General features: G+C 37.5%; 1 protein-coding gene across 3 annotated transcripts in view; it reads left to right on the top strand.

Moving 5' to 3' along the window:
• LOC108389118 (guanylate-binding protein 3-like) overlaps positions 1-26,439 on the top strand; it is a 36,864-nt gene extending 10,425 nt beyond the window's left edge. The window contains exons 8-16 of one of the 3 annotated variants that reach the window (XM_036996317.2): positions 27-239; positions 1,315-1,417; positions 1,748-1,941; positions 2,832-2,997; positions 8,037-8,230; positions 9,121-9,292; positions 10,319-10,512; positions 22,137-22,204; positions 25,822-26,439. In XM_036996317.2, the coding sequence (XP_036852212.2) occupies positions 27-239; positions 1,315-1,417; positions 1,748-1,941; positions 2,832-2,997; positions 8,037-8,230; positions 9,121-9,292; positions 10,319-10,512; positions 22,137-22,202 (1,302 nt within the window). In that variant the 3' untranslated portion in view covers positions 22,203-22,204; positions 25,822-26,439. Of the gene's footprint in view, positions 1-26; positions 240-1,314; positions 1,418-1,747; positions 1,942-2,831; positions 2,998-4,711; positions 4,836-8,036; positions 8,231-9,120; positions 9,293-10,318; positions 10,513-22,136; positions 22,205-25,821 lie in introns of those variants that run through there. The other 2 variants (XM_036996318.2, XR_012130230.1) reach the window with 2 other exon arrangements.
• Positions 26,440-27,564: the final 1,125 nt, after the last annotated feature.

The raw sequence follows: 27,564 nt of genomic DNA, 5'->3' as shown, positions 1-27,564 counted from the left end.
TGGATTTCTCCTCATTTCCCTGGCAGGAAGCCATAGAGAAAAAGAAGGAAGAATTCTTGCTTCAGAATGAAGAGGCATCTGTGAAATACTGCCAGGCTATACTTGATAAGCTTTCAAAGGCTCTAATGGAAAATATTTCAGCAGGAATTTATTCTGTTCCTGGAGGGCATGAGCTGTACAAGGAAGCAAAGAACAAGGTCGAATGGAACTATAATCTCGTGCTCAGGAAAGGAGTTAAGGTGAAAAGCAAGGAAGGAGGGGTGGTAGCCAGAACCACAGTCAGAGGATGTTTGTTGCACCTTCTGAAAATCTACAATAATAGCAGTATTTTTGGGGAAAGCAGAGCATAGCAATATCTCCACACTTTTAATTGTCATATCCACAATTAGTTTTATATTCTTGAAGAGATCATAATATTCCTTCCCCAAAAAAAGGTATAGAATTGGGAATTCCAGATGAAAGAATATTTTTGTTATCAAACAAGGTAATTGTTGCTGAGCTAAGTATAGAGGATACAAAGATTAAAGACCCAACCTTTGTTCACAAGATGATGATGTTACCTGAAATACAAATAAGTAGACAACTGTATGATTATACTATTCATGAATAGGTGTTAAAAATCGTGATGCTGATTATTATGATGATAACAATAATAATGGCTGATAAACTCAGTATTATCCCTTACTACACCACACATATAATAAGACACCTGTAGTTAGGTACATTTGTTAGATTGTCAATACTCAGAATATTATGATTTATATACTACTGATAAGCAGTTGAGAAAGACGATGCACAAAGAAGTAAATAAGTTGCTCAGAGTCATGCTGCCAGCAAGTGGAGAGGCGGGATGGCAGCTCAGAATGTGTGTCATTCTTTGAAATTGGAAAGGCAGCTTAGGAAAACACCCTGGAAGAGCAAATACAGGGTACAAGATTAAGTATCTGTAATTGTTATCCTAGTTCAGAAAGGGTAGGCGAACCTTCCGGCAGAAAGAAAGATTAAGAAATTTTGAAAAAACAGAGTTACCTGTTTATAGATGCATGTAAGTCTGGTTGGCTATAACCTGGGTGGGTAGGGGAAGTCTTCACTGGAGAGAAGGATGGAGTGCTAGGAAGGAGGCTGTAATGGGGGGTTTTCATGCTCACAAAAGAACTCAGAATTTAAGGTGGAGCCATAGAAGGAAAGTTAGCATGGGAGATAAAGAAGGTGAAAAATTTATAAGGCCAGGTTTGTGACTTATAGAACACTAATTTCTCTGAAAAGATACAAGAGCTTTGTTACATGACATGTCTTTGCTCCTGGTTTCCTCAGGCAAATGACATCCTTCAGCACTTCCAACAGTCTCAGATGGCAATAGAAGAATCCATCCTGCAGGGAGACATAGCCCTCACGAGTGGGCAGAAGGCCCTGGCAGGTACAGCAGCAGGGCTGAGCTCCCAGTGGAGTGGGTAGTTCCCTGCAGTGCTTTGTGACAGGGGTGAGAGCGAACACATCCCGTTACCAAAAGCTTCCTCTCCTTCTATGCAACAGCCCTGCTAAATATAAATAAAACAATCAGAGCTGACTTTTTATATCAGGCAGGCAGACAGAGCCTTCTCTTTGTCATTCTGAAATGTGCTTTTGGTGACCCACTGAATTCAGAGGTTTTCCAGCCACATTTTCAAAGTCAGTTTTATATCTGAGCTAAGGAAGATAGTCTCAGTCTCAGAGGTGTTTCTTCCCTCCTCAAATATTTGTGGAACAGCTGAGCAGTTGAAGAAGGAGGCTGCTGAGAAGGAACAGCAGATGCTAAGACAGAAACAGCAGGAGCAGCTTCAAAAATTGGAGGTTCAAGAGAAAAGCTTCAAGGAACATATGGTGCAGCTGAGAGAGAAGATGAAGAGAGAAAGAGAAGACCTTCTGAGGGAGCAGGAAAGGATTCTGGAGCACAAGCTGAAGGTAAGTCTGCACAGAGCCGGGGTAGTGCCTGAAAGAGAGTTCAGCACAGATGGTTTCTCAGGAAGGGAAGGACCCAAACTAGTCAAAATCATGAGCCCAGGGGAAAACCTGAAAGACCTGTGATTCATGAAAACCTCAAATCCGTATGGATCCTGCTGAGGTCCTTAAATCCACAAGACTCTTGCACCTTCTGTAGTTACTAGACTTTGTAGTGTACAGTAACGTCACAGGGTGCCGGGCTGCTATTTGTGTTGATTGCAGGATGGCCTCCTTGAGCCCCAGTTAAATAGAGCCTTAGTCCCCTAGTCCTTAGGATTCTTGGCTCAACCATCAAACAGACCTGAAAGACTCCATCCTATCTTAAGTATCAGATTAGACCTGATATGAAACACAGAATTCCAAAAGCTCTAAAATTTACTTTGTATCTAGGTCTGCATGAGTCATCCTACAAAGTACAGAGGAAAATTTTTTCTCTAACTTAAGCTGACACTGGGTAACCAATGTTCTATGGCGGGTCAGCATTTCCCATGATTTGTTAGATGTGTGTGTGCATGCTACCTCAGTAGAACTGAGCAGTAATTAGAGTTCATCCTACATTCCCTCCCAAGGGGCATCCTTAGAGCTGGAACACATATAAGGAGAGTTTTCAGGTATGACCTAGCCTGACCCCATCCTCTTTTAGTGAGATGGTGCTGAGGGAATTCTAGGAAGTTAGAAGCCATGGCTACTCCTACTATCGAGGACCAGATGTGTGGAAATACTGGGTAAACTCATGAGAGAGCATTCTCAGGTGATAGAGAAGTAGACACTGTCCTTACATGGTGAAGGTGCTGAACAAAATTCTTACTCTTGATAATTGGGTATTTTCAAAATGGACTCCTCTTGTGTAGGTCCAACAGGAACTGCTTAATGAAGGATTTAAGAAGAAATCTGAGAAGATGTGTACAGAGATACAGCAACTGAGAAAAGAGATTACAGCAAATAAAAAATACTCATTTGGTTCAAGGATTTTTGATACAATTGGCAGTTTCTTAAGTGTAGATGTGCCAAGTCCTGGTAAGTCATTTGGTATACAGATGAGGTTCTAAGCTCACATGAAGGAGACCCAGATTTCCTTAGAAAATTATAAAATGAAGCTTGTTTTGTGAAATTGTGGCTCATTTTTGAGGTATATGTCATCTTACTGTTCATTGAAGCATAATCCACATAAAACATATACATTTCAGGTGGACAAGAGAATTATTCAGTATTTGTATACACTGTGAAATGATCACCTTAATAAGTCTAGTTAACATTCATCACCCTAGTTTCAAAAAATGTTTTTTTGTGATGAGAACTTTTAAGATCTACTTTGCTAGCAACTTTCAAAAATGCAATTCAGTATTATTAACTAGAGTCACCATGCTATACATTACATCCCTAAGACTGAATTTATATTATAATTGGAAGTTTGTAACTTTTGACCCTATTTCTTGCCCACCCCTCACCTCCCACCTCTGGCAACCTATAAGCTTGGTTTCTCTTTTTTGTGTGTTTCAGATTCCGTATATAAATGAGATCATACAGTATTTGTCTTTCTCTTATTTCGCTAAGTATAATGCTCTCAAGGTCCACCCATGTTATCGCAAGTGGCAAGATTTCCTTCTTTTTTATAGCTGAATAATATTCTTTGTAAGTGTATGTATGTGTGTGTGTACACACACCACACACATACAGACATTTTCTTTATCCATTCATCCGTCAGTGGACACCTAGGTGGTTTCCATATCATAGCTATTGTAAATAATGACCGTGGGAGTGTATTTATCTTCTCAAGTTAGTATTTTTGTTTTCATTGGATAAGTGCCCAGAAGTAGCATTTAACGAATCATATGGTAGTTATATTTTTAATATTTTGAGGAATCTGTTTTCCAGAATGGCTGGAACACTTTACATTCCCACAAAAGTGCACAAGAATTCACTTTTCTCCACACTTTTGCCAGCACTTATTATTTCTTGTCTTTTTCATAATAGCCATTGTAACTTGAGGTATTATCTCATTGTGGTTTTGATTTGCATTTCCTGATGATTAGTGATACTGAGAACACGTAACCCTTGGCCATTCATATGGCTGCTTTGAAAAAATATCTATTCAGATCCTTGGCTCTTATTTTATTTGGATTGTTTGTTTTTTTGCTATTGAGTTGTACGAGTTCTTTATATATTTGGGATATTAGCCTCTTATTGGATATATGATTTGCAAATATCTTCTCCTATTTGGACTTTTAAATTTGTTGATGGTTTCCTTTGCTGTGCAGAAGCTTTTTAGTTTGATATAGCCCCATTTATTTACTTATGCTTTTGCAGTCTTTGCTTTGGGTGTCAAATCTAAAAACTCATTTCCCAGACCAATGTCAATGAACTTGCCCTGTATTTTCTTCTAGGAGTTTTATGGTTTCAGGTCTACAATCAAGTCTTTAATCCACTTTTAGTTAATTTTTGTGTATGGTGTAAGATAGTAGTCCAGTTTCATTCTTTTGCATGTAACCAATTAGTTATCCCAGCACCATTTATTGAAGAGACTGTCCTTTCCCCTTTGTATATTGTTGGCCCCTATGTCATAAATTAATTGACCATATATGAATGGGTTTATTCCTGGACTCTCAATTTGATTCCATTGATCTATATGTGTCTGTTTTTATGTCAGTAACATACTGTTTTGATTACTCTAGCTTTGTAATACAGTTTGAAATCAGGGTGTGTGATGCTTACTTTGTTCTTCTTTCTCAAGGTTGCTGTAACTATTTGGGGTCTTTTGTGGCTCTATGCAAATTTTAGAATGGTTTGTTCTACTGTGAGAAAAAATGCCATTGGAATTTTGATAAGGATTGCGTTGAATCTGTGGATCACTATAGGTACTATGGACATTTTAACAATATTCTTCCAATCCATGGATATTGTATATCTTTCCATTTATTTGTCTTTTCTTCAGTTTCTTTCATCAATGTCATAATTTTCAGTGTATAGATCTTTCACCTCCTTGGTTAAATTTATTCCTAAGTATTTTATTCTTTTTGATACAATTGTAAATGGAATTGTTTTCTTAATTTCTCTTTCTGGTTATTTGTTATTAGTGTACAGAAACAAAGAAGATTTTTATATACTGATTTTGTACTTTGCAATTTCATTGAATTTGTTCATTAGTTTTAATTTTTCTTAGAAGACTTTATAGTTGTTTCTATATATAGTGTCATGTCATCTATAAATAATGATAATTTTACTTATTCCCTTCCAATTTGGATGACTTTTAGTTCTCTTTTCTTGCTTTACTAGGACTTCCAATACTATGTTGAATAAAAGTGACCAGAGTGGGTATCCTGATCTTGTTCCTAATCTAAGAGAAAAAGCTTTCAGCTTTTCACCATTGAATATGATGTTAGCTTTGGGTTTGTTATATACAGCCTTTATTATGTTGAAGTACATTCCCTTTATACCCACTTTGTTGAAAATTTTTATCATAATTGTATATTGTATTTTGTCAAATGCTTTTTCTGTACCTATTGAGATTATTGTATGATTTTTATCCTTCATTTTATTAATATGGTGTATCATATTGATTGATTTGTGGATGTTAAAACATCTTTGCATACCTGGAATAAATTCCACATAATCATGGTATATGATACTTGTATTGAATTCAGTTTGCTAATATTTTGTTCAAAATTTTTGCATCTGTGTTCGTCAGGTATATTGGCCTGTAATTTCCTTTCTTGTGTTGTCCTAGTCTGTCCTAATCAGGGTAATACTGTAATACTGGCCTTGTTAAATGACTGTGGAAGTAATTCCCTCCTCTTCTATTTTTTGAAGGAGTTTGAGAAGGATTGGTATTAATTTTTCTTTAAATATTTAGTAGAATTCACTGGTGAAACTCTCTGGTTCTGGATTTTTGTTGGGAGTTTTTTGATTATTAATTCAATTTTCTTTCTAGTGTTCAATCTGCTTGGATTTTCTGTTCTTCCTGATTCAGTCTTGATCTGTTGTTATGTTTCTAGAAATGTATCCATTTCTTCTAGGTTGTCCAATTTGTTGGTGTATAAATTGTTCACAGTAGTCTCTTATTCTTTTTCTTTTTGTCCTATCAGCTGTAATATTTCTCATTTCTGAATTTATTTATTTGAGCTCTGCCTTTTTTTCTTGGTGACCTTAGCTAAAAGTTTTTCAACTTTGTTTTTTCTTTCAAAAATAATCAGCTCCCAGTTTCAATCTTTTCTATTGTTAAGTCTCTATTTCATTTATTTACAATCTGATCTTTGTTATTTCCTTTGTTCTACTAACTCTGGTCTTTGTTCTTCTTTTTCTAGTTCCTTGAAGTGTAAAGTTAGATGGTGTGAGATTTTTCTTATTTCTTGATGTAGGCACCTATCACTATGAACCTTCCTATAAATATTTCAGTCTTCTTAAATTTATTGAGACTTGTGCTGTGGGCTAACGTGATCTATCCTGGAGAATGTGCACTTGAGAAGAAGGTAGTATTCTGTTGCTTTTGGATGGAATGTTCTGTATATATCTGTTACGTCATTGGTCTTGCTTTTTCATTTGGAAAATATTCCTGTTTCTTCATTTTCCTCAACTCCTTATGTTGGTTTCCATGCATTTGATAAAACCACCACTTTTTCCAATCTTGAAGTGGCCTTCATGTAGGAAATGAATCTTATCATTCAACCCTGCCCTAGCTATTGGTTGTCCCTCAAACCTTTTTGATTGTACAAGTATCCTATTCTATTTTTAGTGGCTCTCAGTATTTAAGGATGTTCCAAGACCTCTCAGTGTCTTAAAGGATCTCAGTCAGCATCTAGATCCAGGTTGATTGGAAGCTAGAACCTCTGACAACAGCCTTTAAAGTAAGAAGTATATATAGTCCTTGGGACCACAAGTGTAAGTCCCTTTGGCTACCAAAGCCAGGTGACTAGGAGTGTCCTCTGGGGCACCCACTCAAAACAGGGCACTAATGAGGATGAAGATACTAGTGGACTGAAGTGAGGCAGAGGGAGAGTGCAAAGATGACATCTGCCAAACTCTATTGCTGCAGAAGCCTCCATAGGCCCCTAGATATGTGCCAAACCTGAAGCCTGCCCCTGAGGTGAAAGCTCCAGGACATGGAAAGATGCTTCTTTCATAAAAATATTGACCATTTATTTCCATCTGCTGTCTTTGCAGTGCCCCAGGGGTGGTAGCCTACCAAGAACTCGCTCTCCAGTTATAGTCTTATCAGTCCTAGGAACCCAAACCCCTTTAGCGACCATTGCAAAGTGTCCAAGGAGAATTCCTTCACTCCTCAGACCATTGCTTTAGGATAACCAAATAAGCCTTTTTCACATAAAGTGTGGGTGCCTCTCAATCAGCCGCCTCTGCACTAGTCCCCAGGACAAGTCCAAGTATGAAAGCACTTTAAGAACTATTTTTCAGTTTCCTATAGCCTTGTGTGTCTTGTCAATGTGAGCCCCATTGACTTTCAAAGCTAGGTGTTTTGGGGGCTCACATCTCAGGTGCAGGTCTTAAAGTTGGGGTATTCAATGTGGGGTTCCAACCCTTTGCTCCTCAGGAAGAAACTCCAGGTTTTTTAGTTCCTTCCTGATTGTAGAGACCTGGTGCCAGGGGTGGAGTTTATGGTAAGATTATGTCTCAGTCTCTCCTAACCACTTAAAAGTGGGTTTTTTCTCTTTTTCCCAATGTATAGGAGTCACTTAGCTACTTTGGGGGATTCTTTCAAAGGATATTGTTCCATATATAGCTGTAGATTTGTTGTATCCATGGGATGAGGTGAGTTCAGGATCTTTATACATTGCCATCTTAAACCAGAACCCCCATATTAGTTTCTTTTAACAAAAGTTTAAATATTGAAAAGTGATTACCAAAGATTATTAGAGTTTGACATACAAAAACACAAACTTAATTTTGATTAAAGTAATTTAAAGAAATGGAAAACAAGATGTTAGAAGATTTAATGTAACAAAAGGTCAAATTTACAATAGTATCAAAACAAATAAATAACTGCAGAATAAAATAAGCAGACCTGACATTTCTGTTCTTGTCTCTCTAAAACGTTTGTGGAACAGCTGAGCAGGACAAGAAGGAAGCAGATTTGAAGAAACTGGAGCTGCTAACACAGATACAGACAGAGCTGCAGCAAAAAATGGAAGTTCAGGAGAGACACTTCAAGGAAAACTTAGCTCAACTGAAAAAGGAGATGGAAAAAGAAAGAGAAAACTGTCTGAGAAAGCAGGAAAGGATTCTGGAGCACAAGCTGAAGGTAAGTCTGCACAGAGCCGGGGTAGTGCCTGAAAGAGAGTTCAGCACAGATGGTTTCTCAGGAAGGGAAGGACCCAAACTAGTCAAAATCATGAGCCCAGGGGAAAACCTGAAAGACCTGTGATTCATGAAAACCTCAAATCCGTATGGATCCTGCTGAGGTCCTTAAATCCACAAGACTCTTGCACCTTCTGTAGTTACTAGACTTTGTAGTGTACAGTAACGTCACAGGGTGCCGGGCTGCTATTTGTGTTGATTGCAGGATGGCCTCCTTGAGCCCCAGTTAAATAGAGCCTTAGTCCCCTAGTCCTTAGGATTCTTGGCTCAACCATCAAACAGACCTGAAAGACTCCATCCTATCTTAAGTATCAGATTAGACCTGATATGAAACACAGAATTCCAAAAGCTCTAAAATTTACTTTGTATCTAGGTCTGCATGAGTCATCCTACAAAGTACAGAGGAAAATTTTTTCTCTAACTTAAGCTGACACTGGGTAACCAATGTTCTATGGCGGGTCAGCATTTCCCATGATTTGTTAGATGTGTGTGTGCATGCTACCTCAGTAGAACTGAGCAGTAATTAGAGTTCATCCTACATTCCCTCCCAAGGGGCATCCTTAGAGCTGGAACACATATAAGGAGAGTTTTCAGGTATGACCTAGCCTGACCCCATCCTCTTTTAGTGAGATGGTGCTGAGGGAATTCTAGGAAGTTAGAAGCCATGGCTACTCCTACTATCGAGGACCAGATGTGTGGAAATACTGGGTAAACTCATGAGAGAGCATTCTCAGGTGATAGAGAAGTAGACACTGTCCTTACATGGTGAAGGTGCTGAACAAAATTCTTACTCTTGATAATTGGGTATTTTCAAAATGGACTCCTCTTGTGTAGGTCCAACAGGAACTGCTTAATGAAGGATTTAAGAAGAAATCTGAGAAGATGTGTACAGAGATACAGCAACTGAGAAAAGAGATTACAGCAAATAAAAAAAATGAACGCTCATTTACTTCGTGGCTCTTTGATGTGATTAGCAGTGTCTTAGGTATAGAGATGCCAAGTCCTGGTAAGTCTTTTGGTGTAGGGATGAGGTTCTGAGCTCACACAAGTGAAGTATTCTCATGATTCCTTTTAAGAATTATTAAAATGAGTGAGTTTTTTGGTGATGCTATGGTTCTTTTTTATTTATTTAATATACAATTTTATATAATATTAAATAATAATACAATATTAAATATAACAACTCTACATATTATAATAGGTGCACAACGTAGTGATTCAACATTTATTTACATTACAAAATACACATCATAATAAGTGTAGTATCTCTACACCAAGTTACTACAGTATTATTGGCTATATTCCCCATGCTGGTACCTTTTGTCCCATGATTCATTTATTTTATAACTGGAACTTTGTACCTCATGGTCCCCATCACCTATTCAAGCTATCCCCACATTCTCCTCCCCAATGGCAACCACCAATCTGTTATGTAAAGTATGTGTCGTGTCAGTTTCGTCCAGGTTCATAATTTATTGTACAAATTGAGTATCACATGATGAGCTGAAATTAACTTCTCCAGGCGTGGGAACTTAACAGTAAAGTTGCAGTTCAGAATCCATTCACATTGCTTTCAAAGCTAGAGTTTTTTAGACATTAACTTGAAGTATAAGACCAACAAAGCAGTGCCCTATATTTGGCCACAATTCATTCTACCTTTGAGAGGGTAAGAGTTAAAATATTTTTTGATACCAGTGACTTGGAATTGGACATCAGCCTCTGGACCTGCATTGATTTCGATCTTTCAAAAGACAATAATTCACAGGCTGTGTCCTTAAAAGTATGCAGTTATCCCTCCTTAGTTTTTTTTCAAAAAAATTTCAAGAGAAAAACATTACCAAACATTAGTGTTTGACATACTAAACACAAACGTAATTTTAATCAGATTAATTTAGAGAAATGGGGAAAAAAACATGTTAGATTTAATGTAAGACAAGGTCAAATTTACAGTAGTATTAAAACAAAATACTACAGAATTAATTTAAGACTTGACTGTTGTTTTCTTCTCTTCATGAAAATGTTTTTGGAGCAGCTGAGCAGGCCAAGAAAGAGCTAACTGAGAAAGGATGGGAGCTACAAAGACAGATGCAAAAAGAGCTGCAGAAAATCAAGGAAGTTGAAGAGAGACACTTCCAAGAGAACTTAGCTCAACTGAAAGATGAGATGGAGAGAGAAAGAGAAGAACTTCTGAGGGAGCAGGAAAGGATGCTGGAGCAGAAGCTGAAGGTAAGTCTGCACAGAGCCTGGGTAGTGCCTGATGGACAGTTCCCTGGTTCCTCAGAAGGGGAGGAAAAAAATTTTAACCAAAACCATGATCCCTGGGGGATACATAAAATATATATGTTTCCCTAATGCTTCAGATCCATCTGGTTACTGCTGAGGCCCTTAAATCCGCAAGACTCCAACTTTTTGTGTAGTGTTAGTCATTGAGTGAATAAATTACATTGCCAGTTTGCTCTCCTGCTCTTTGTCATGATTTTAGCATGGTCTTAGAATGTCTCAAATTAGTAGAATCTGAGTCCTATAATTCTTAAAAGTCTAATACAACTATCAAATATATCTAAAATAGATCTACCTGGTCTGGAAAATGTCAGATTACGCCTGGTATGAAATACAGGATTCTAGGAGCACAATGACTGACTACATTTGTTTCCAGATCTGTGTGAGTAACTCTGTAGCACACAGAAAAATAGTCTCCTTTGTCCCTCCTGCAGCTTGATAACCTGTTTTCTATCCAGGATTAGCAGTTCCCATTATTTGTAGGTGGATGTGGTCATGCTACCTCCAGTGGAACTGAGAATTAGTTAGAATCAGACCTATATTCCCTCTACCACATGGTTTCACTTATATGTAGAATCTGAAAAGCCAAACAAACAAAACAGAAACAGACTCATAAATGCAGAGAACAGGTGATTGGTTGCCATGTGGATTGGGGGGAGGGTGAAAGGGTGAGTGGGATAAAGAGATGTAAACTTCAAATTATAAAATAGCTTAGTTGCCAGAATTGGAGGTATAGCATAGGGAATATAGCTCATAATGTTAGGGTATCTTTGTATGGTGATGGGTAGTAACTGTTCTAGTCATGCTGAGCATTTAGTAGTGTTTATAACTGATGAATCACTAAGTTGTTCATCTGAAACCAATGTAATATTGTATATAAATTATATTCCAATAAAAAAAATAGTAATAAAAAACAAAACCTACATTCCCTCCCAAAAAGCATCATTAGCATTAGCACTGGAACTGTGATAGTTCTCAGGCTGGACATAGCCCCACCATCTCCCCACTTAGTGAGAAGTTCCTGAACAAATCTTAGGAAGTTACAAGCAATGGATACTGTTACTGACAGGTCCAAATACCTGGAAATATTGAACCCATCAAAGATTACTATGATGATGGAGAAATAGACAGATATTCTTTGCTTAATTGATGGTGTTAAATACAAAAGTGAACTTTCTTATTTATAGTCCAAGAAGAAATGCTTAAAAAAGGATTTAAAATTCTGAAATCACAAATGAAATTGGGTCAGAATTCCTGTTAGGAAATTATAAAATGAAGATTCTTGTGTTATGCTATGACTCATTTTTGAGGTATATGTGTCATGTTACTTTCATTTAACAGAAGTTTAAAACCATGGTGATTATCTAAATACATGAGGGCCTTACACAGAAAAGACAAACTTAATATTGAATAAATTAAGGAAACGAGAAACAAGCTAGAAGATACAGTGGCAAAAAAGACCAAATTACAGCAAAGGACATCATCAATAAAACAAAAAGGCAACCTACAATATGGGACAATATATTCATAAATGATACATCCAATAAAGGGTTAATATCCAAAATACATAAAGAACTCTTATGCCTCAACACTGAAAAAACAAATAACCTGATTAAAAATGGGCAGAGGACCCGAACAGACACTTTTTCCAAAGAAAGCATACAGATGGCCAACAGACACATGAAGTGATGCTCCACACTGCTAATCATCAGGGAAATGCAAATCAAAATGACAATGAGATATCACCTCATACCAGTCAGAATGGCCACTATCCAAAAGACAGGAAATAACAGTACTTGTGAGGATGTGGAGAAAAGGGAACCCTCCTACACTGTTGGTGGGAATGTAAATTGGTACAGCCACTGTGGAAAGCAAAATGGAGGTTCCTCAAAAAAATAAAAATTGAAATAGCATATGACCCAGTAATTCTACTTCTAGGAATTTACCTAAACCTAAAGAAAACAAAACCTCTGATTTGAAAAGATATATACAACCCTATGTTTATTGCTGTATTATTATTTACAATAGCCAAGATGTGGAAGCAACCAAAGTGTCTCAGTAGATAACTGGATAAAGAAGAAGGGGTACATATATACAATGGAGTTTTATTCAACCATAAAAAAGAAAGAAATCCTGGCATTTGTGATAATCTGGATGGGCTTTGAGGGTATTATCCTAAGTGAAATGAGCCAAGAGGAGAAAAATACCATATGATTTCACTTATAAATGGAATTTATGAACAAAACAGCAGTGGACTCATTGACACCCAGAAGTAACCCCTACCATGGAGAAGGGTTTAGGATGGGTTGGTGAAATAGATGAAGGGCATAAAGAAGCAAAATACCTCAGTCATAATATAAATTTGTCACAGGGATGAAAATACAGCATAAAGAATATAGTCAGTAGTTCTGTAACATCTTTCTCTGTTGACAGATAGTAACTACAGTGTTGGATTGAGAATTTAATAATGTATATAACTGTTGAATAAATATGTTGTATACTTGAAACCAGTGTAAAAGTGCACATCAACTATACTTCAGTAAAAACAGAAAAAAGATCAAAATTGCAGTAGTATCAAAACTAATAAGATCTGCAGAATCAAATTATCATGAATCATCTAAAATCTATATAAATAAAATTTTGAAATGCTTTGTAAGATACAAAAATTTACAAAATGGACAGATATAAAAATGTTAACATTTTTTAATTAATGTGTACATTTAATGTGATCCAAAATATATGCCAAACATAATTTTTTAGGAAGTAGACAAATTAATTATAAAGTTGAGATGTAAGAGCCACAAGCAAAAATATCCAGTGCAATTCTGAAAAAAGACAAATGAGAGGGAACTTGCTTTAACCATATTTTCAAAGATCCCGACAGTTAGCATTGTGCTGCTAGCATTTGAATATTGAAACAGCAATAAAACAGACTTGGAAGTTTAGAAATTGGTGCAGTCATGTAGAAATTCAGTACATGGCAATTCTGACATTTTCATTAGTGAAGGAATATGGAATATTCAGCAAATGGCTACTTGAACTACAAGTAGTTATCTGAAAAAAATGTGTGTTATACCAAGAAAATTTCAAATGGTTCAAAAACATAAACATGAAAAATTAAACCATAAAACTAAATAATACTGGGAAGTTTTAAGAAATAATATTGGTAGGTCCTTTCTAAGTATGACAATGGAAATGCATAAAAGTAAAGATCAATAAATCCAATTAAAGAAAATACATTTTCTTCCTAGAAAAACAAGTAGAGCAAAAATACAAATGGCAAGATGAAGAATATATTTTAATATATATCACAAAAAAGGATGTAATTTTTCTAAGTAGTAAGGATCCCTTTACAACAGTGAGAAAAAGAACAACCCTATTAAAAAAGTGGGTAAGTGGAGATTCAAGATAGTGGCATGAGAGGTGAGACAGAACTCCTCCCAACATCACACATAGTATGAAAATATAGTTAATACAACTAATCCTAAAAGAGCAACAAGAAAGAAGGCTGCACCAGACTGCATACACCTGGAGACAGAGCAGACCTCACGAAACAGGATCCTGTGGGACCCAATCCCTTCCCCCACCCCAGCTCACCAGCGGGAGGAAAAGAAACAGAGGGGGGAGGGGTTGGAAGCCTGGAACTGCTGAACACCCAGCCCTGGAGATGTGCTTTGGAGCACAAACCTACATGGCATGGTGCTCTGGAGATTAGTGGGATTGGAAAGGTAAGACAGGTAGAATAGTAGAAAGACTGAGGTGAGATTCCAGCCATTTGTGGAGGACAGGAATCCACATTGGACTGCCCTGGGACAAAGGAAAAGTGGGTGGTCTGAAAGGCTTCCTAGCAGTGAGAGGGCTGCTGAAGCGGGGGATTGCACAGAGCTTACTGCACAGGAGAAGAGATAGGTGGACAAGGTTGACTGGGCACACTCTGCCTGGCAGGTTGAGAACTTTGAGCAGCTTCCGGCACTCCATCTCCCTGACTGGCTACTCAGCTCCAATGCCCTCCACTGTGACATGCAACCTGCTGCACTTTCCTCCTGACCTACTGGCACAGGCTTGCAAACTGGCAGTCACTGCGCTGGCGTCAAGCCAGCCAGAGGGAAGCCGCACCTACCACAGCTACACATGCAAAGCACAGGGGCTTACAACTGTGTACTCGGCCCACTGGCTCTACCAGTGGAGACAGGCACTGCAGCCGGGAAGCAGGAAGCAGCTCTTTCTTCCCCCCAGGCACAAGCACCACTCCCCTGTGACCCCCAACCTCACTCCAGGGGCTGAGCAGCTCCAGAGACTAGAGCTTCTGGGCACTAGAGGGCATCACACTGAATTATGAAACATCAAAGGAACCTGGTTCAGACCAAAATCTTACAAACCCCAGAAAAAAAACGTGAAATGAAACTGAACTCACTAATTTTCCTGAAAGAGATATCAAAATAAAAATCATAAACATGCTCACAGAGGTACAGAAAAATAATCAAGAACTCAGGAACAATTTAAGATGCAGATTCAATCATTAAGAAATTCCATATCTGAAATGAAACACACAAGGGAGGGATGTAAAAGCAGATTCGATGTAATAGAAGAGACAGACAATGGAATAGAAATTAGAGAACAGGAATACAAAGAAGCTGAGGCACAGAGAGAAAATAGGATCTCTAAGAATGAAAGAATATTGGGATAACTGTGTGACGAATCCAAATGGAACAGTATTCACTTATAGGGGTACCAGAAAAAGAGAGAAAACGAGAAAGAAAGTGTCACTGAGGAGGAAATTGCTGAAAACTTCTCCAATCTGGGGGAGGAAATAGTCTCTCAGGCAATGAAGGTGCACGGATCTCCCAACACAAGGGACTCAAGAAAGACAACAGCAAGGCATATAATAATTAAAATGGCAAAGATCAAGGATAAAGACAGACTTTTAAAAGCAGCTAGAGAGGGTAAAAAGATCACATAAAAAGGAAAACCCATCAGGCTATCATCAGATTCTCAACAGAAACCTTACAGGCCAAAAGGAAGTGGCATGATAGATTTAATGCAATGAAACAGAAGGGTCCCAAACCAAGAATACTCTACCTGGCAAAGTTATCATTTAAACTTGAAGGAGGGATTAAACAATCTTCAGATGAGCAAAAGCTAAGAGAATTTACCTCCCACAAACCACCTACAGTGCATTTTGGTGGGACTGCTATAGATGGAAGTATTCCTAAGGCAAAATAGCTGTCACCAGGGGAAATAAAACCACAGCAAAGTAGAAAAATTAATTACTAAGCAGATGCAAAATCAAATAAACTACCCCCAAAGTCAATCAATGGACAGATAAAGTACAGAATATGACACCTAATATATAAAGAATGGAGGAGGAAGAACAAGGAGAAAAAAAAAGGAACCTTTAGATCATGTTTGTAATAACATACTGAGTTAAATTAGACTGTTAGATAGTAAGGGAATTACCCTTGAACCTTTGGTAACTACAAATCCAAAGCCTGCAATGGCAATAAGTACATACCTATTGAAAAATCACCCTAAACATAAATGGTCTGAATGCACCAATCAAAAGACATATAGTCACTGAATGGGTAAAAGAACAAGACCTGTTTATGCTGCCTTCAAAGACTCACTTCAAACACAAAGACATACAGAGACTGAAAGTAAAGGGATGGAAAAAGATATTTCATGCAACTAACAGGGAGAAAAAAGCAGGAGTTGTAGTACTTGTATAAGACAAAATAGATTTCAAAACAAAGAAAGTCACAAGAGACAAAGTAGGACATTACATAATGATAAAGGGGTCATTCCAACAAGAGGATATAACTATTATAAATATCTATACACCCAACACAGGATCACATACATATGTGAAACAAATACTAACAGAATTAAAAGAGGAAATAGAATGCAATGCATCCATTTTGGGAGACTTCAACAAACCAATCACTCCAAAGGACAGATCAACCAGACAGAAAATAAGTAAAGCAACAGAGGCACTGAACAACATACTAGAACAGATGGACCTAACAGACACCCACAGAACACTCCATTCAAAAGCATCAGGATACACATTCTTCTCAAGTGCACACGGAACACTTTCAAGTATAGATCATATGCTAGTCCACAAAAAGAGCCTCAGTAAATTCAAAAAGATTGAAATTCTACCAACCAGATTCTCAGATCACAAAGATATAAAAGTAGAAATCAAATACACAAAGAAAACGAAAAAGCCCGCAAACACATGGATGCTTAATAACATGCTCCTAAATAATCAGTGGATCAATGACCAAATAAAAACAGAGATCAAGCAATATATGGAGACAAATGACAATAATTCAACACCACAAAATCTGTGGGATGCAGCGAAGGCTGTGCTAAGAGGAAAGTATATTGCAATACAGGCCTATCTCGGGAAAGAAGAACAATCCCATATGAACAGTGTAAACTCACAATTAATGAAACCAGAAAAAGAAGAACAAATGAGGCCCAAAGTCAGTAGAAGGAAGGACATATTAAAGATTAGAACAGAAATAAATAAAATCGAGAATAATAAAACAATAGAATCAATGAAAGCAGGAGCTGGTTCTTCGAGAAAATAAACAAAACAGATAAACCCCTCGCCACACTTTTCAAGAAAAAAAGAGAGTCTACACACATAAACAGAATCAGAAATGAGAAAGGAAAAATCAGTATGGACACCACAGAAATACAAAGAATTATTAGAGAATAGTATGAAAAAGTATATGCTAACAAACTGGATAGCCTAGGAGGAATGGAAATCTTTCTAGAAAAATGCAACCTTCCAAGGCTGACCCAGGAAGAAACAGAAAATATCAACAGACCAATTACCAGCAACGAAATTGAATTGGTAATCAAAAAACTATGTGAGAACAAAATCCCTGAACTGGAGGGCTTCAACACTGTATTTTATCAAACATTTAGTGGAGACCTAATATCCATCGTCCTTAAAGTTTTCCAAAAAGGAGACTATGAAAGAATATTTCCAAACTCATTCCATGAAGCCAGCATGACTTTAATACCAAAACCAGGCAAAGACACTACAAAAAAAGAAAATTACAGACCAATATTCCTGATGAACAAAGATTCAAATATACTCAACAAAATATGAGCAAACTGAATTCAAAAATACATCAAAAAGTTCATCCATCAGGATCAAGTAAAATTTATTCCAGGGATGCAAGGATGGTACAACATTCGAAAATCCATCACCATCATCCACTACATCAACAAAAAGGACAAAAACGACATGATCATCTCCATAGATGCAGAAAAAGCATTTGACAAAATTCAATATCCATTCATGATAAAAACTCTCAACAAAATGGGCATGGAGGGCAACTATCTTGCATCCCTGGAATTAATCCTAGTTGATAATGATGGATGATCTTTCTGATGTATTTTTTAATTTGGTTTGCTAATATTTGAGTATTTTTGCATTTATTTTCATCAGGGATATTGGTCTGTAATTTTCTTCTTTTGTGGTGTCTTTGCCTGCTATTGGTATTAGAGTGATGCTGGCTTCAAAGAATGAATTTGGAAGTATTTTCTCCTCTTCTACTTTTTGGAAAACTTTAAGGAGGATGGGTATTAGGTCTTCACTAAGTATTTGATGAAATTCAGCAGTGAATCCATCTGCACCAGGAGTTTTGTTCTTAGGTAGTTTTTTTTATTACAAATTCAATTTTGTTGCTGCTAATTGTTCAGATTTTCTGTTTCTTCCTAGATCAGCATTGGAAGTTTCTTTTTCTAGAAAGTGGCCATTTCTTCTAGATTATGCAATTTGTTAGTGTATAATTTTTCATAGTATTCTCTAACAATTCTTTGTATTTCTGTGGTGTCCATAGTGATTTTTCCTTTTTCATTTCTGATTCTTCTGATTGTGTGTGTGTGTAGACTTCCCTTTTTTTCTTGTAATTCTGGCCAGGAGTTTATCTATTTTGATAATTTTCTCAAAGAACCAGCTCTTGCTCTTATTGATTTGTTCTATTGCTTTATTCTTCTTAATTTTATTTATTTCTGCCCCAATCTTTATTATCTCCCTCCTTCTAGTGACTTTGGGCCTCATTTGTTCTTCCTTTTCTAGTTTTAACTTCATTAACTTCCTTTTCTAAATTCATGCATTTAGACTGTTCATATTGGATTATTATTCTTTCCTAAGGTAAGTCTGTATTACAATATACTTCACTCTTAGCACAGCCTTTACTGCGTCCCACAGATTTTGTGGTGCTGAGTTATTGTTGTCATTTGTCTCCATATATTGCTTGATCTCTGTTTTTATTTGGTCATTGATCCATTGTTTATTTAGGAGCATGTTGTTAAGACTACATGTATTTGTGGGATTTTTTAAATTTTCTTTGCAAAAGTTATTTCTAGCTTCATACCCTTGTGATCTGAGAAGCTAGTTGGAACAATTTCAGTCCATCTGAACTGACTGAGGCTCTTTGTGGCCTAGTATATGATCTGTTCTTGAAAATGTTCCATGTGCACCTGAGAAAAATGTGTATCTGTCTGCTTTGGGTAGAGTGTTGTGTAGATGTCTATTAGGTTCATCTGTTCTAATGTGTTGTTTGGTGCCTTTGTCTCTGTACTTATTTTCTGTTGATTTGTCCTTTGAAGTGAGTGGTGTGTTGAAGTCTCCTAAAATGAATGCATCACATTCTATTTCCCTCTTAATTCTCTTTGTATTTGTTTCATATATGTAGGTGCTCCTGTGTTGGGTGCATAGATATTTATAATGGTTATATCCTCTTGTTGGATTGACCCCTTTATCATTATGTAATGTCCTTCTTTATCTCTGTTATTCTCTTTTTTTTTGAAGTCTGTTTTGTCTAATACAAGTACTGCAACACCTGCTTTTTTCTCCCTATTAGTTGCATAAAATATCTTTTCTATCCCTTCACTTTTAGTCTGTGTATGTCTGTGAGTTTAAGTGAGTCTCTTGTCCACTGCATATAGTTGGGTCTTGTTTTTTTATCCGTTCAGGGAATATGTATTTTGATTGGTGCATTCATAACATTTATATTTGGGTGATTATTGATAGATATGTACTTATTGCCATTGCAGGCTTTAGATTCATGGTTACCAAAGGGTCACGGGTAGCATCATTACTGTCTAACAGTCTGACTTAACTCAGTATGCTATTACAAACAAAATCTAAAGGTTCTTTTTTTTTCCTTTTTCTTCCTCCTCCATTCTTTATATATTAGGTATCACATTCTGTACTCTTTCTCTGTTCCCTGACTGACTTTGGGGTAGTTGATTTAATTTTACATTTGCTTAGTAATTAATTCATCTAATTCCTTTACTGTGGTTTTATTTCCTCTGGTGACAGCTATTTAAGCCTTACAAACACTTCCATCTATAGCAGTCCTCCAAAAGTCACTGTACAGATGGTTTGTGGGAATAAATTCCCCCAGCTTTTGCTTATCTGGAAATTGTTTAATCCCTCCTTCAAATTTAAATGATAATCTTTCTAGATAGAGTATTCTTGGTTCAAGGCCCTTCTGTTTCATTGCATTAAATATATTATGCCACTCCCTTCTGGCCTGTAAAGTTTCTGTTGAGAAATATGATGGTAGCCTAATGGGCTTTCCTTTGTATGTGATCTTTTTTCTCTTTCTGGCTGCTTTTAATAGTCTATCCTTATCCTTGATCTTTGCCATTTTAATTATTATATGTGTTGGTGTTGTCTTCCTTGGTTCCCTTGTTTTGGGAGATCTGTAGACTTCCATGGCCTGAGATACTATCTCCTTCACCAGTTCGGGGAAGTATTCAGCAGTTACCTCCTCAAAGACACTTTCTCTCCCTTTATGTGATAGAAATACCTATATTGTGACTATTGTTTCATTTGGATTGGTCTCACTGCTCTCTCAATATTCTTTCATTCCTAGAGATCCTTTTTTCTCTCTGTGCCTCTCAGCCTCTTTGTAGTCCTGTTCTCTAATTTATATTTCATTTACTATCTCCTCTACTTCATCCAATATGCTTTTAAATCCCTCCATTGTGTGTTTTATTTCAGGTACTGTATTTTTTCAAAGTTTCTGTCTCTTTCTTGAATTCCTCCCTGAGGTCTTGAATATTTTTCTATAGCTCCATGAGCATGTATTATTTTCATTTTGAAATATTTTTCAGGAAGATTGGTGAGTTCAGTTTCACTTCACCCTCTTTCTGGTGTTTGTGGGATTTTGGTTTGTACCAGGTTCTTTTGATGTTTCATGTTTGTAATAACTTGGTATGGGAGGTGCGCTCTAGTGCCCAGAAGCTCTACTCTCTGGAATTGCTCAGCCCCTAGAGCAATGGTGGGGTTCCAGGTGAATGGCGCTGGTGCCTGCCAGAAGGAAAGAGCTCTTTCCTGCTTCCTGGCTGCAGTTCCTGCCTCCACTGTCAGGGCACACTGTGCTGAGCACACAGGGAGGAATCTCTATGCTATGCCCCTGTAGCCGCTGTAGTTGAGGCCACCCTCTGACTGGCCTGGCCCAATGGCAGAGGCAGCTGGTTTGTAAGCCAGTCCTAGCTGGGAGGAAGGAACAGCAGGCTGTGTATCATGGTTGGGGGGCCTCAGAGCTGCATTGCCAGCCAGAGGAATGGAGTGCCTGAAGCTCCTGAAAGTTCCCAACCTGCGGGCTGGTTGTGCTCAGACAATTTTATTTACTTGTCCTTTCTCCTGAGCACCAAGCTCTGTGTAATCTTTGCCCCTTTAACAGCCCTCTGGCTGTTGGGAGGTCTCTCAGAGTGCCAGCCTTTCTTTTGTCCCACAGTGGCCGGTTATGGGTGTCTATTCTCCGCAAGCGGCTGGAATCTCAGTCTCTCCAAGTATTCTGCCTGTCTTAGCTTTCCAACCCCACTAATCTCCAGATCACCATGTAATGTAGGTTCATGCTCCCAGAGCAGATCTCCAGGGCTGGGTGTTCAGCAGTCCTAAGCCTCCACCCCCTCCCCATTCCATTTTTCTTCCTCCTGCTGGTGAGCTGGGGTGGGGGAAGGGATTGGGTCCCACCGGATCAAGACTTTGGTACTTTATCCTTTTCCATGAGGTCTGCTCTTTTCCCCAAATGTAAGGCAGTCTGTTGCAGCCTTCCTTCCTGTTGTTCTTTCAGGATTAGTTGTATTTGCTCTATTTTCTTATTATATGTGGTTTGGGGAGGAGGTTTCTTTCTCACCTCTCACACCGCCATCTTTAAGCCCAAGTAGTCTAATCAGATCCTTTTAATGTGAGTGATTTTTAAAATAGTTTAATTAGTGATGCATTATTGGGACCTTGCTATATACTGCAGAATTTTGTTTGCTAATATCTGGTTTAGAATTCTTGTCTCTTCATTTATAATTGATATAAACATTTATATTACTTTATATAACCATGGTCATATTTGGTATTAAGAATGTTACAAGTCTCAAATAATGAGTTGAATAATGTACCCTATTTTTGGTGTCCTTGAAGAACTTATGTAAATCTGAAACTATTGTTACATATATGTTTGTAGAAATCATGCTTGAAATATCTAAGCCATGAAGTTTCACTATAGAAAAACATCTCATTGATTAAATTCCTTTAATAGACACTTGAAATTTCCAGTGTCCAGAGAAAGGAGGCTCAGATTCCCCAAAGATGTCATTGTGAGTGATGGTGAGTTCATGTTCTCTCTCCTTTTCACAAAGCTTTATATTAACTTTGTAGGGACATAACACTGTATAAAGGCTAAAGGTTTAAGGTGCCTACTGATCAGTGCACACACATTTAGGAATTCAGATATTATGTTACATCCTGCTTTCTTTTCTAGAGTAGCTTGTATGGAAAATACATGCCCCAAATACTGAAGTCTGTCCACTTTAATTGTGTGAACTCTTCAATACCCCCAACAATTGTAAGAAGAAAATATTAAGCTGAAGAATAGTGATTTCCCCTCTATAAATGGGACTCAAAGAGGCTTTTGAATGCACAGTTATCTGTTTAACTCTGACCTGACACTTAAGTCACAAATTTAACAATTCCTCAACTTAAAATGGACCATCCTTGACAAGTGTTGGAAAGGTATAAAGGGACCACACTTGAGACAGTACCTCAGTTCACTTACATATGCTTTCCCCACACCAAAATGGAATCCACAGGCTACAGAGGAGCTATACCAGCTGACTCTTGTTAAGATATTCCACTAATTGGGTTTCTGGAAGAAGCATGAGAGGTTTCTTCACATCAGTATATTTGTGAGTCACTTGAATCTCTTCTCTAGTGGGTCAGAGCAATCTGAGTCTATGAAGGGTCCTCCTGAAAAAAGAATGGGCAAAAGGCTGGGGCTCCACCTGTGATCACCATCAGAGATGTGGCACAAGACTAGGTTTTTGCCTCATGTAAGGGTGGACAAGGGGAGGGAGGCGCCATGGCCTGAACCTCTGTGAAGAAGGGGCACAGGGACTCTCTTAGAGAATAGCTTGAAAGATACTTCTGTAAACTCAAATCCAAGGTGATTTTGGTTTTGGACTGTTTTTACTGTTATGCCACAGTGGCTAAACTCCCCAGTTCTAGTGTTCCCTAAGCCTCTGAGTTATGTCCCTGAAGGGCCATCATTCTTTTCCACTCAGTTTTGTAGCTAAACAGTTGTACTCACCAGATTTCTGAACAGAAACTGCATCAAGTTTGTGTCTTTCTCAAAGATCTGGTTATTTGCCAATTTGTGGTTTTCACCAAACTTTGTGTAGCAGGATGTTAAAGCGAGATATTTCCTGTCTGAGAATTTATGCTATGCTGCAAAGCTGAGTGCACTAAGTGCTTCAAAACAAAATTTCTAACATGTTATGCCATCATTTTTGGAGTTAAGTTAATAGAGCATGAAAAAGTCATTTCTATTAAATCAAGTCTCATTAACTTTCAGTTTAGGAAACTGTTTTAACAATTCTTCCCTTACCATAAATATACTCTTATTACTTAGCCTTAACAAAATACACAAAAAAGTTATTTTTCCTTGCAATTTACAAGCAATGAAAGCTGAAAGAAAGATACCAATTAAATGTTTTCACTGCTATATAATAATAAGAGCATCTTGCTAGACATCTAAAAATAACTAGCCTTAGACTCCTCCTCTCTAGAATCACAACTTTGTAGCTTCATAAATAAAATGAAAACCACCACCATCAACAACAAAAGAGATACAAGAGGGGGCTTCTTTGATCCAGTTGGTGAGGAAGGACTCTTTCTATTCAGGCTATAGTCATGTGCCCACCCTTTTCTTCCCACAGTGTTTATGTCTCAGGAAGGACAGGGCCACTATACTCAGCCTAGCTTGTGTTCAACTCTCAAAATGGCCAAGTTTAATTTCAGAACCCATAAAAAAAGTCTGTCTCTAATATTGTTCATAAACTTTTATAGTAATAACAGGCATTTCAGCTGTAAATATTATAAGATTCTGTTACCAAAATGAGCTCATGACAACCTAGCTGGACATTATGTTTTTTCTAGCTCCTCTTACAGCTAACAGTGGCCATGTGATTGTATTCACACATGAGATATGAACAGAAGTATATATATGTTATTGAGGGTCTGGGTCACAGAATTTTGCTCCTGTACTCCACCAGCCCTTCTTTTCCCTCCTGCTGGATCAGATTTGGCAGCAGTCAAGCTTTGGCCTTGCTGATGATACAGTTACTCAGTGGATACAGAACAAAGTGGAAGAAACAACCCTGTGGAGCAATGCTCCACACAAACCTAAAGTGATAAGTCTATAATGTGTCTTCTAAACTGTAGCAGCAATCTCTGAGGTGATCTCTATCTCCAATGTCCTTACTTTATTGTCTTTCTCCTTCTGTTATCAGAGTGTGGAACTCACGTACTGTTCTGAGCATGCCAATAACCTTTAAAGACTCTGTCTGCCTCTGGAATAAATTTCATGACCTAGTTCCCAGTTCCCATGATTATGAATAAGATGATCTTTCAACCTCATCTTCAATAAGTCTATGGCTATAGGGGACCCCAGTTTATTCCTGGCATTTGCTCACTACCATTGTATATGTGCTTATTCCCTTCCTTTGGTGTAAAATACATTTCTTCCAATCTCTCTTTGCTATAATCTGAGTCATCCTTCAAGATCCAACAGTAATGGCACCTCCTTGGTGAGGCCATCTAAAATCCTTCTGAATATAATTAATGGTTTTTATAGATAACCAACACTTTATATGTAACATTCTTTTAACAACTATCATTTCTCATTCAATGGTAATTTATTTGTCATGTTCAAAATACGAATTAGCTAAGAATGAGAACTTTTCTTTGTTTTTCTTTAAGTATACAAAAACAATGGAAGTACTAGTATTGAAGGCCTTAGAGATACAGCAATGAAAGGTGGGCAAAACATAAAGCAGCTGCAGAGTTTGAGTGGGCTGATGACAGAGCCACAAATTTGAAAATTCCTTAACCTTAAGTGAACTATCCTCAAAAAGGTTTGATGACATTTTTAAGAGATAGATTAAAAAATGGAGATTAATAATGATATACATAAGCACTATCTTGACCAGATATCATAAATAGTAAATGAAGGCAAACTAACTATTGTTTTAATTTCATAGATCGATCCTTGGACCAAGGGTGAAGGGGCTCTGTCCAGTTAGTCTCACTGCAAGAGACAAAATTTGTTCCTGAGGTAATAGGATCAGGGCAGGCTGAGGAATGGCCTAGAAGCTAGGGTGGTGCATCCTGATAGTGCCTGTAGTCAGTATCAGAGATGTGGCATGAAACCAATTATACTCAGTTAGGAGTAGAATAAAGGAAAAGTAACAGCCAGCTGAACCTTGCTGAGGAAAATGAACAGGACATCTGGGCTTCTCAGGGAGTGGCAATAGAGATCCTTTTGCCTTTTCCACAAATACTTAATGCTAGCATTGAGAACCCATGTCATAGAGTAAGCATCTAATCCTCTGATATATATTTGCAATCCTGCAGATATAAAAACCTCACAAGCATTACTGCTCAGGAACACTGCTAAACTAAGGGCAGCCATTCTTTCTGCTGGCTCAGTCCACACTCTGATTATGAATGAGAGGATACATTTATTATAGCCAACTCACCAAGCTGGTTCATTACTCAAATTTGTGCACTAACAATTTCTTGTCCCTTTTTATGTATTTATCCAATCCCAACAATATTCAAAGTATTTGTTGCATTTAACTGTATGTCACAGTAGCTACAGCCTCTTGTTCAAGAATACTATAAGGGTATAAATCTTGACTCAAAAATATTTATTCTTTTATCTCCAGATTTATATCAGCTAAAGAATGTACCAAACAGATTGCTGACTTCAAACTGCTTAAGTTCTGCATTTCCAGCAACACCATATGGATCAGATTATTACGTCTTGTGTTTTTTCTTATATTTTATATTGTTTAAATGGGACTCTTTCTATCTGATAATGTCCACTGAAGCCCCCAAACTGAGAATATTAAGTACCAAATAACAACTAATTCCAAAGGTTATATACTGTCATCCAAGTATATGATATTATGGAAGGGCAAAAGTATAGAGAGAAAAAAACATAAGTGATTGCCAGGGATTCAGAGAAAGAAAGGGATGCATAAGTGGAGCACAGAGGAACTTTAGTGAAGTGTGACTATTCTATATGACATTTTAATGACAATATATAGTCATGAAATCCCATAGAATATACAAAAATAACTTTTAATATCATAATCACTAATAGTGACTCATTCATAAATATATCAAACTAAAATAAGATTTTAACAGTTGGGGAAACTCAGTAAATGGTATGCTTAGAAGATATAGAAATTACTTATTTTTCTGAAGCCAAATAAACCTAAAACAATAAAATCTGTAAAAAAAAATTGTGTAGAGCATTAAAGAATGTTATTCCAATTCAATCAAGACGACTGATTACACTATTGCTTTAGGAAAACATTTTGATTATAATTCTCATACCATTACTCTTCTGTAATAAGACTTATTGAATAACATGCTTAAAAATCATCCTTTGGATCAAAAAGATGTGGTACATATACACAATGGAATATTATTCAGCCATAAGAAGAAAATAGATCCTACCATTTGCAACAACATGAATGGAGCTAGAGGGTGCTATGCTCAGTGAAATAAGCCAGGCAGAGAAAGACAAGTACCAAATGATTTCACTCACCTGTGAAGTATAAGAGCAAAGAAAAACCTGAAGGAACAAAACAGCAGCAGAATCACAGAACCCAAGAATAGACTAACAGTTACCAAAGGGAAAGGGACTGGGGAGGATGGGTGGGAAGGGAGGAATAATGGGGGGGAAGAAAGGGTGCATTATGATTAGCATGTATATGTGGCAGGGGGGCAGGAGGAGGGAAGTGCAACACAGAGAAGACAAGTAGTAACTCTACAGCATCTCACTATGCTGATGGACAGTGACTGTAATGGGGTTCATGGGGGGGGGACTTGGTAAAGGGGGGAGCCTAGTAAACATAATGTTCCTCATGTAATTGTAGATAAATGATACCAAAAAAAAATCATACTTCACTTTACAATTACAAGCCATGGCAGCTAGAAGAAAGTCTCCCAACTGAGTTTTTCCTTCCTCTGTTTCATCTCTTTGGAGGTGGCATGTAAGCTGAGAACAAATGAAAAGAGCTGAGTATGTGGAAAGTTGAGAGTAGAGGTTATTCTAAGCAGGGTGTACAAGCTTTCAAATTCTGGTTGTAAATGTATGTTTGGTTATTAAATTCTCTTTGAGGAAAGGCACTATAAGATAGAAGTATATGGGGGATTTTCTCAACATGGCAGTGTGAGTAGGGCAGCGAAAATCTCCTCCCAAAACCATATATATTTTGAAAATACAGCAAGGACAACTATTCCTAAAAGAGAAACAAGAAGATACAGTACAACAGCCAAGCTACATCTACATCTGCGAGAACTCACCATCTCACGAAAAAGGTAAGAGACAAAGCCGTGACCCAGTGGGACCCAAGCACTCCCCCCACCACCCTGCCTGACAGGTGGGAGGGAAAGAA

The sequence above is a fragment of the Manis javanica genome, chromosome 4 (genome assembly GCF_040802235.1).
Source record: "Manis javanica isolate MJ-LG chromosome 4, MJ_LKY, whole genome shotgun sequence".
NCBI lineage: Eukaryota > Metazoa > Chordata > Mammalia > Pholidota > Manidae > Manis > Manis javanica.
Note: the sequence above shows the minus strand (reverse complement) of the source record. Positions and strands in the feature narration are given on the sequence as shown.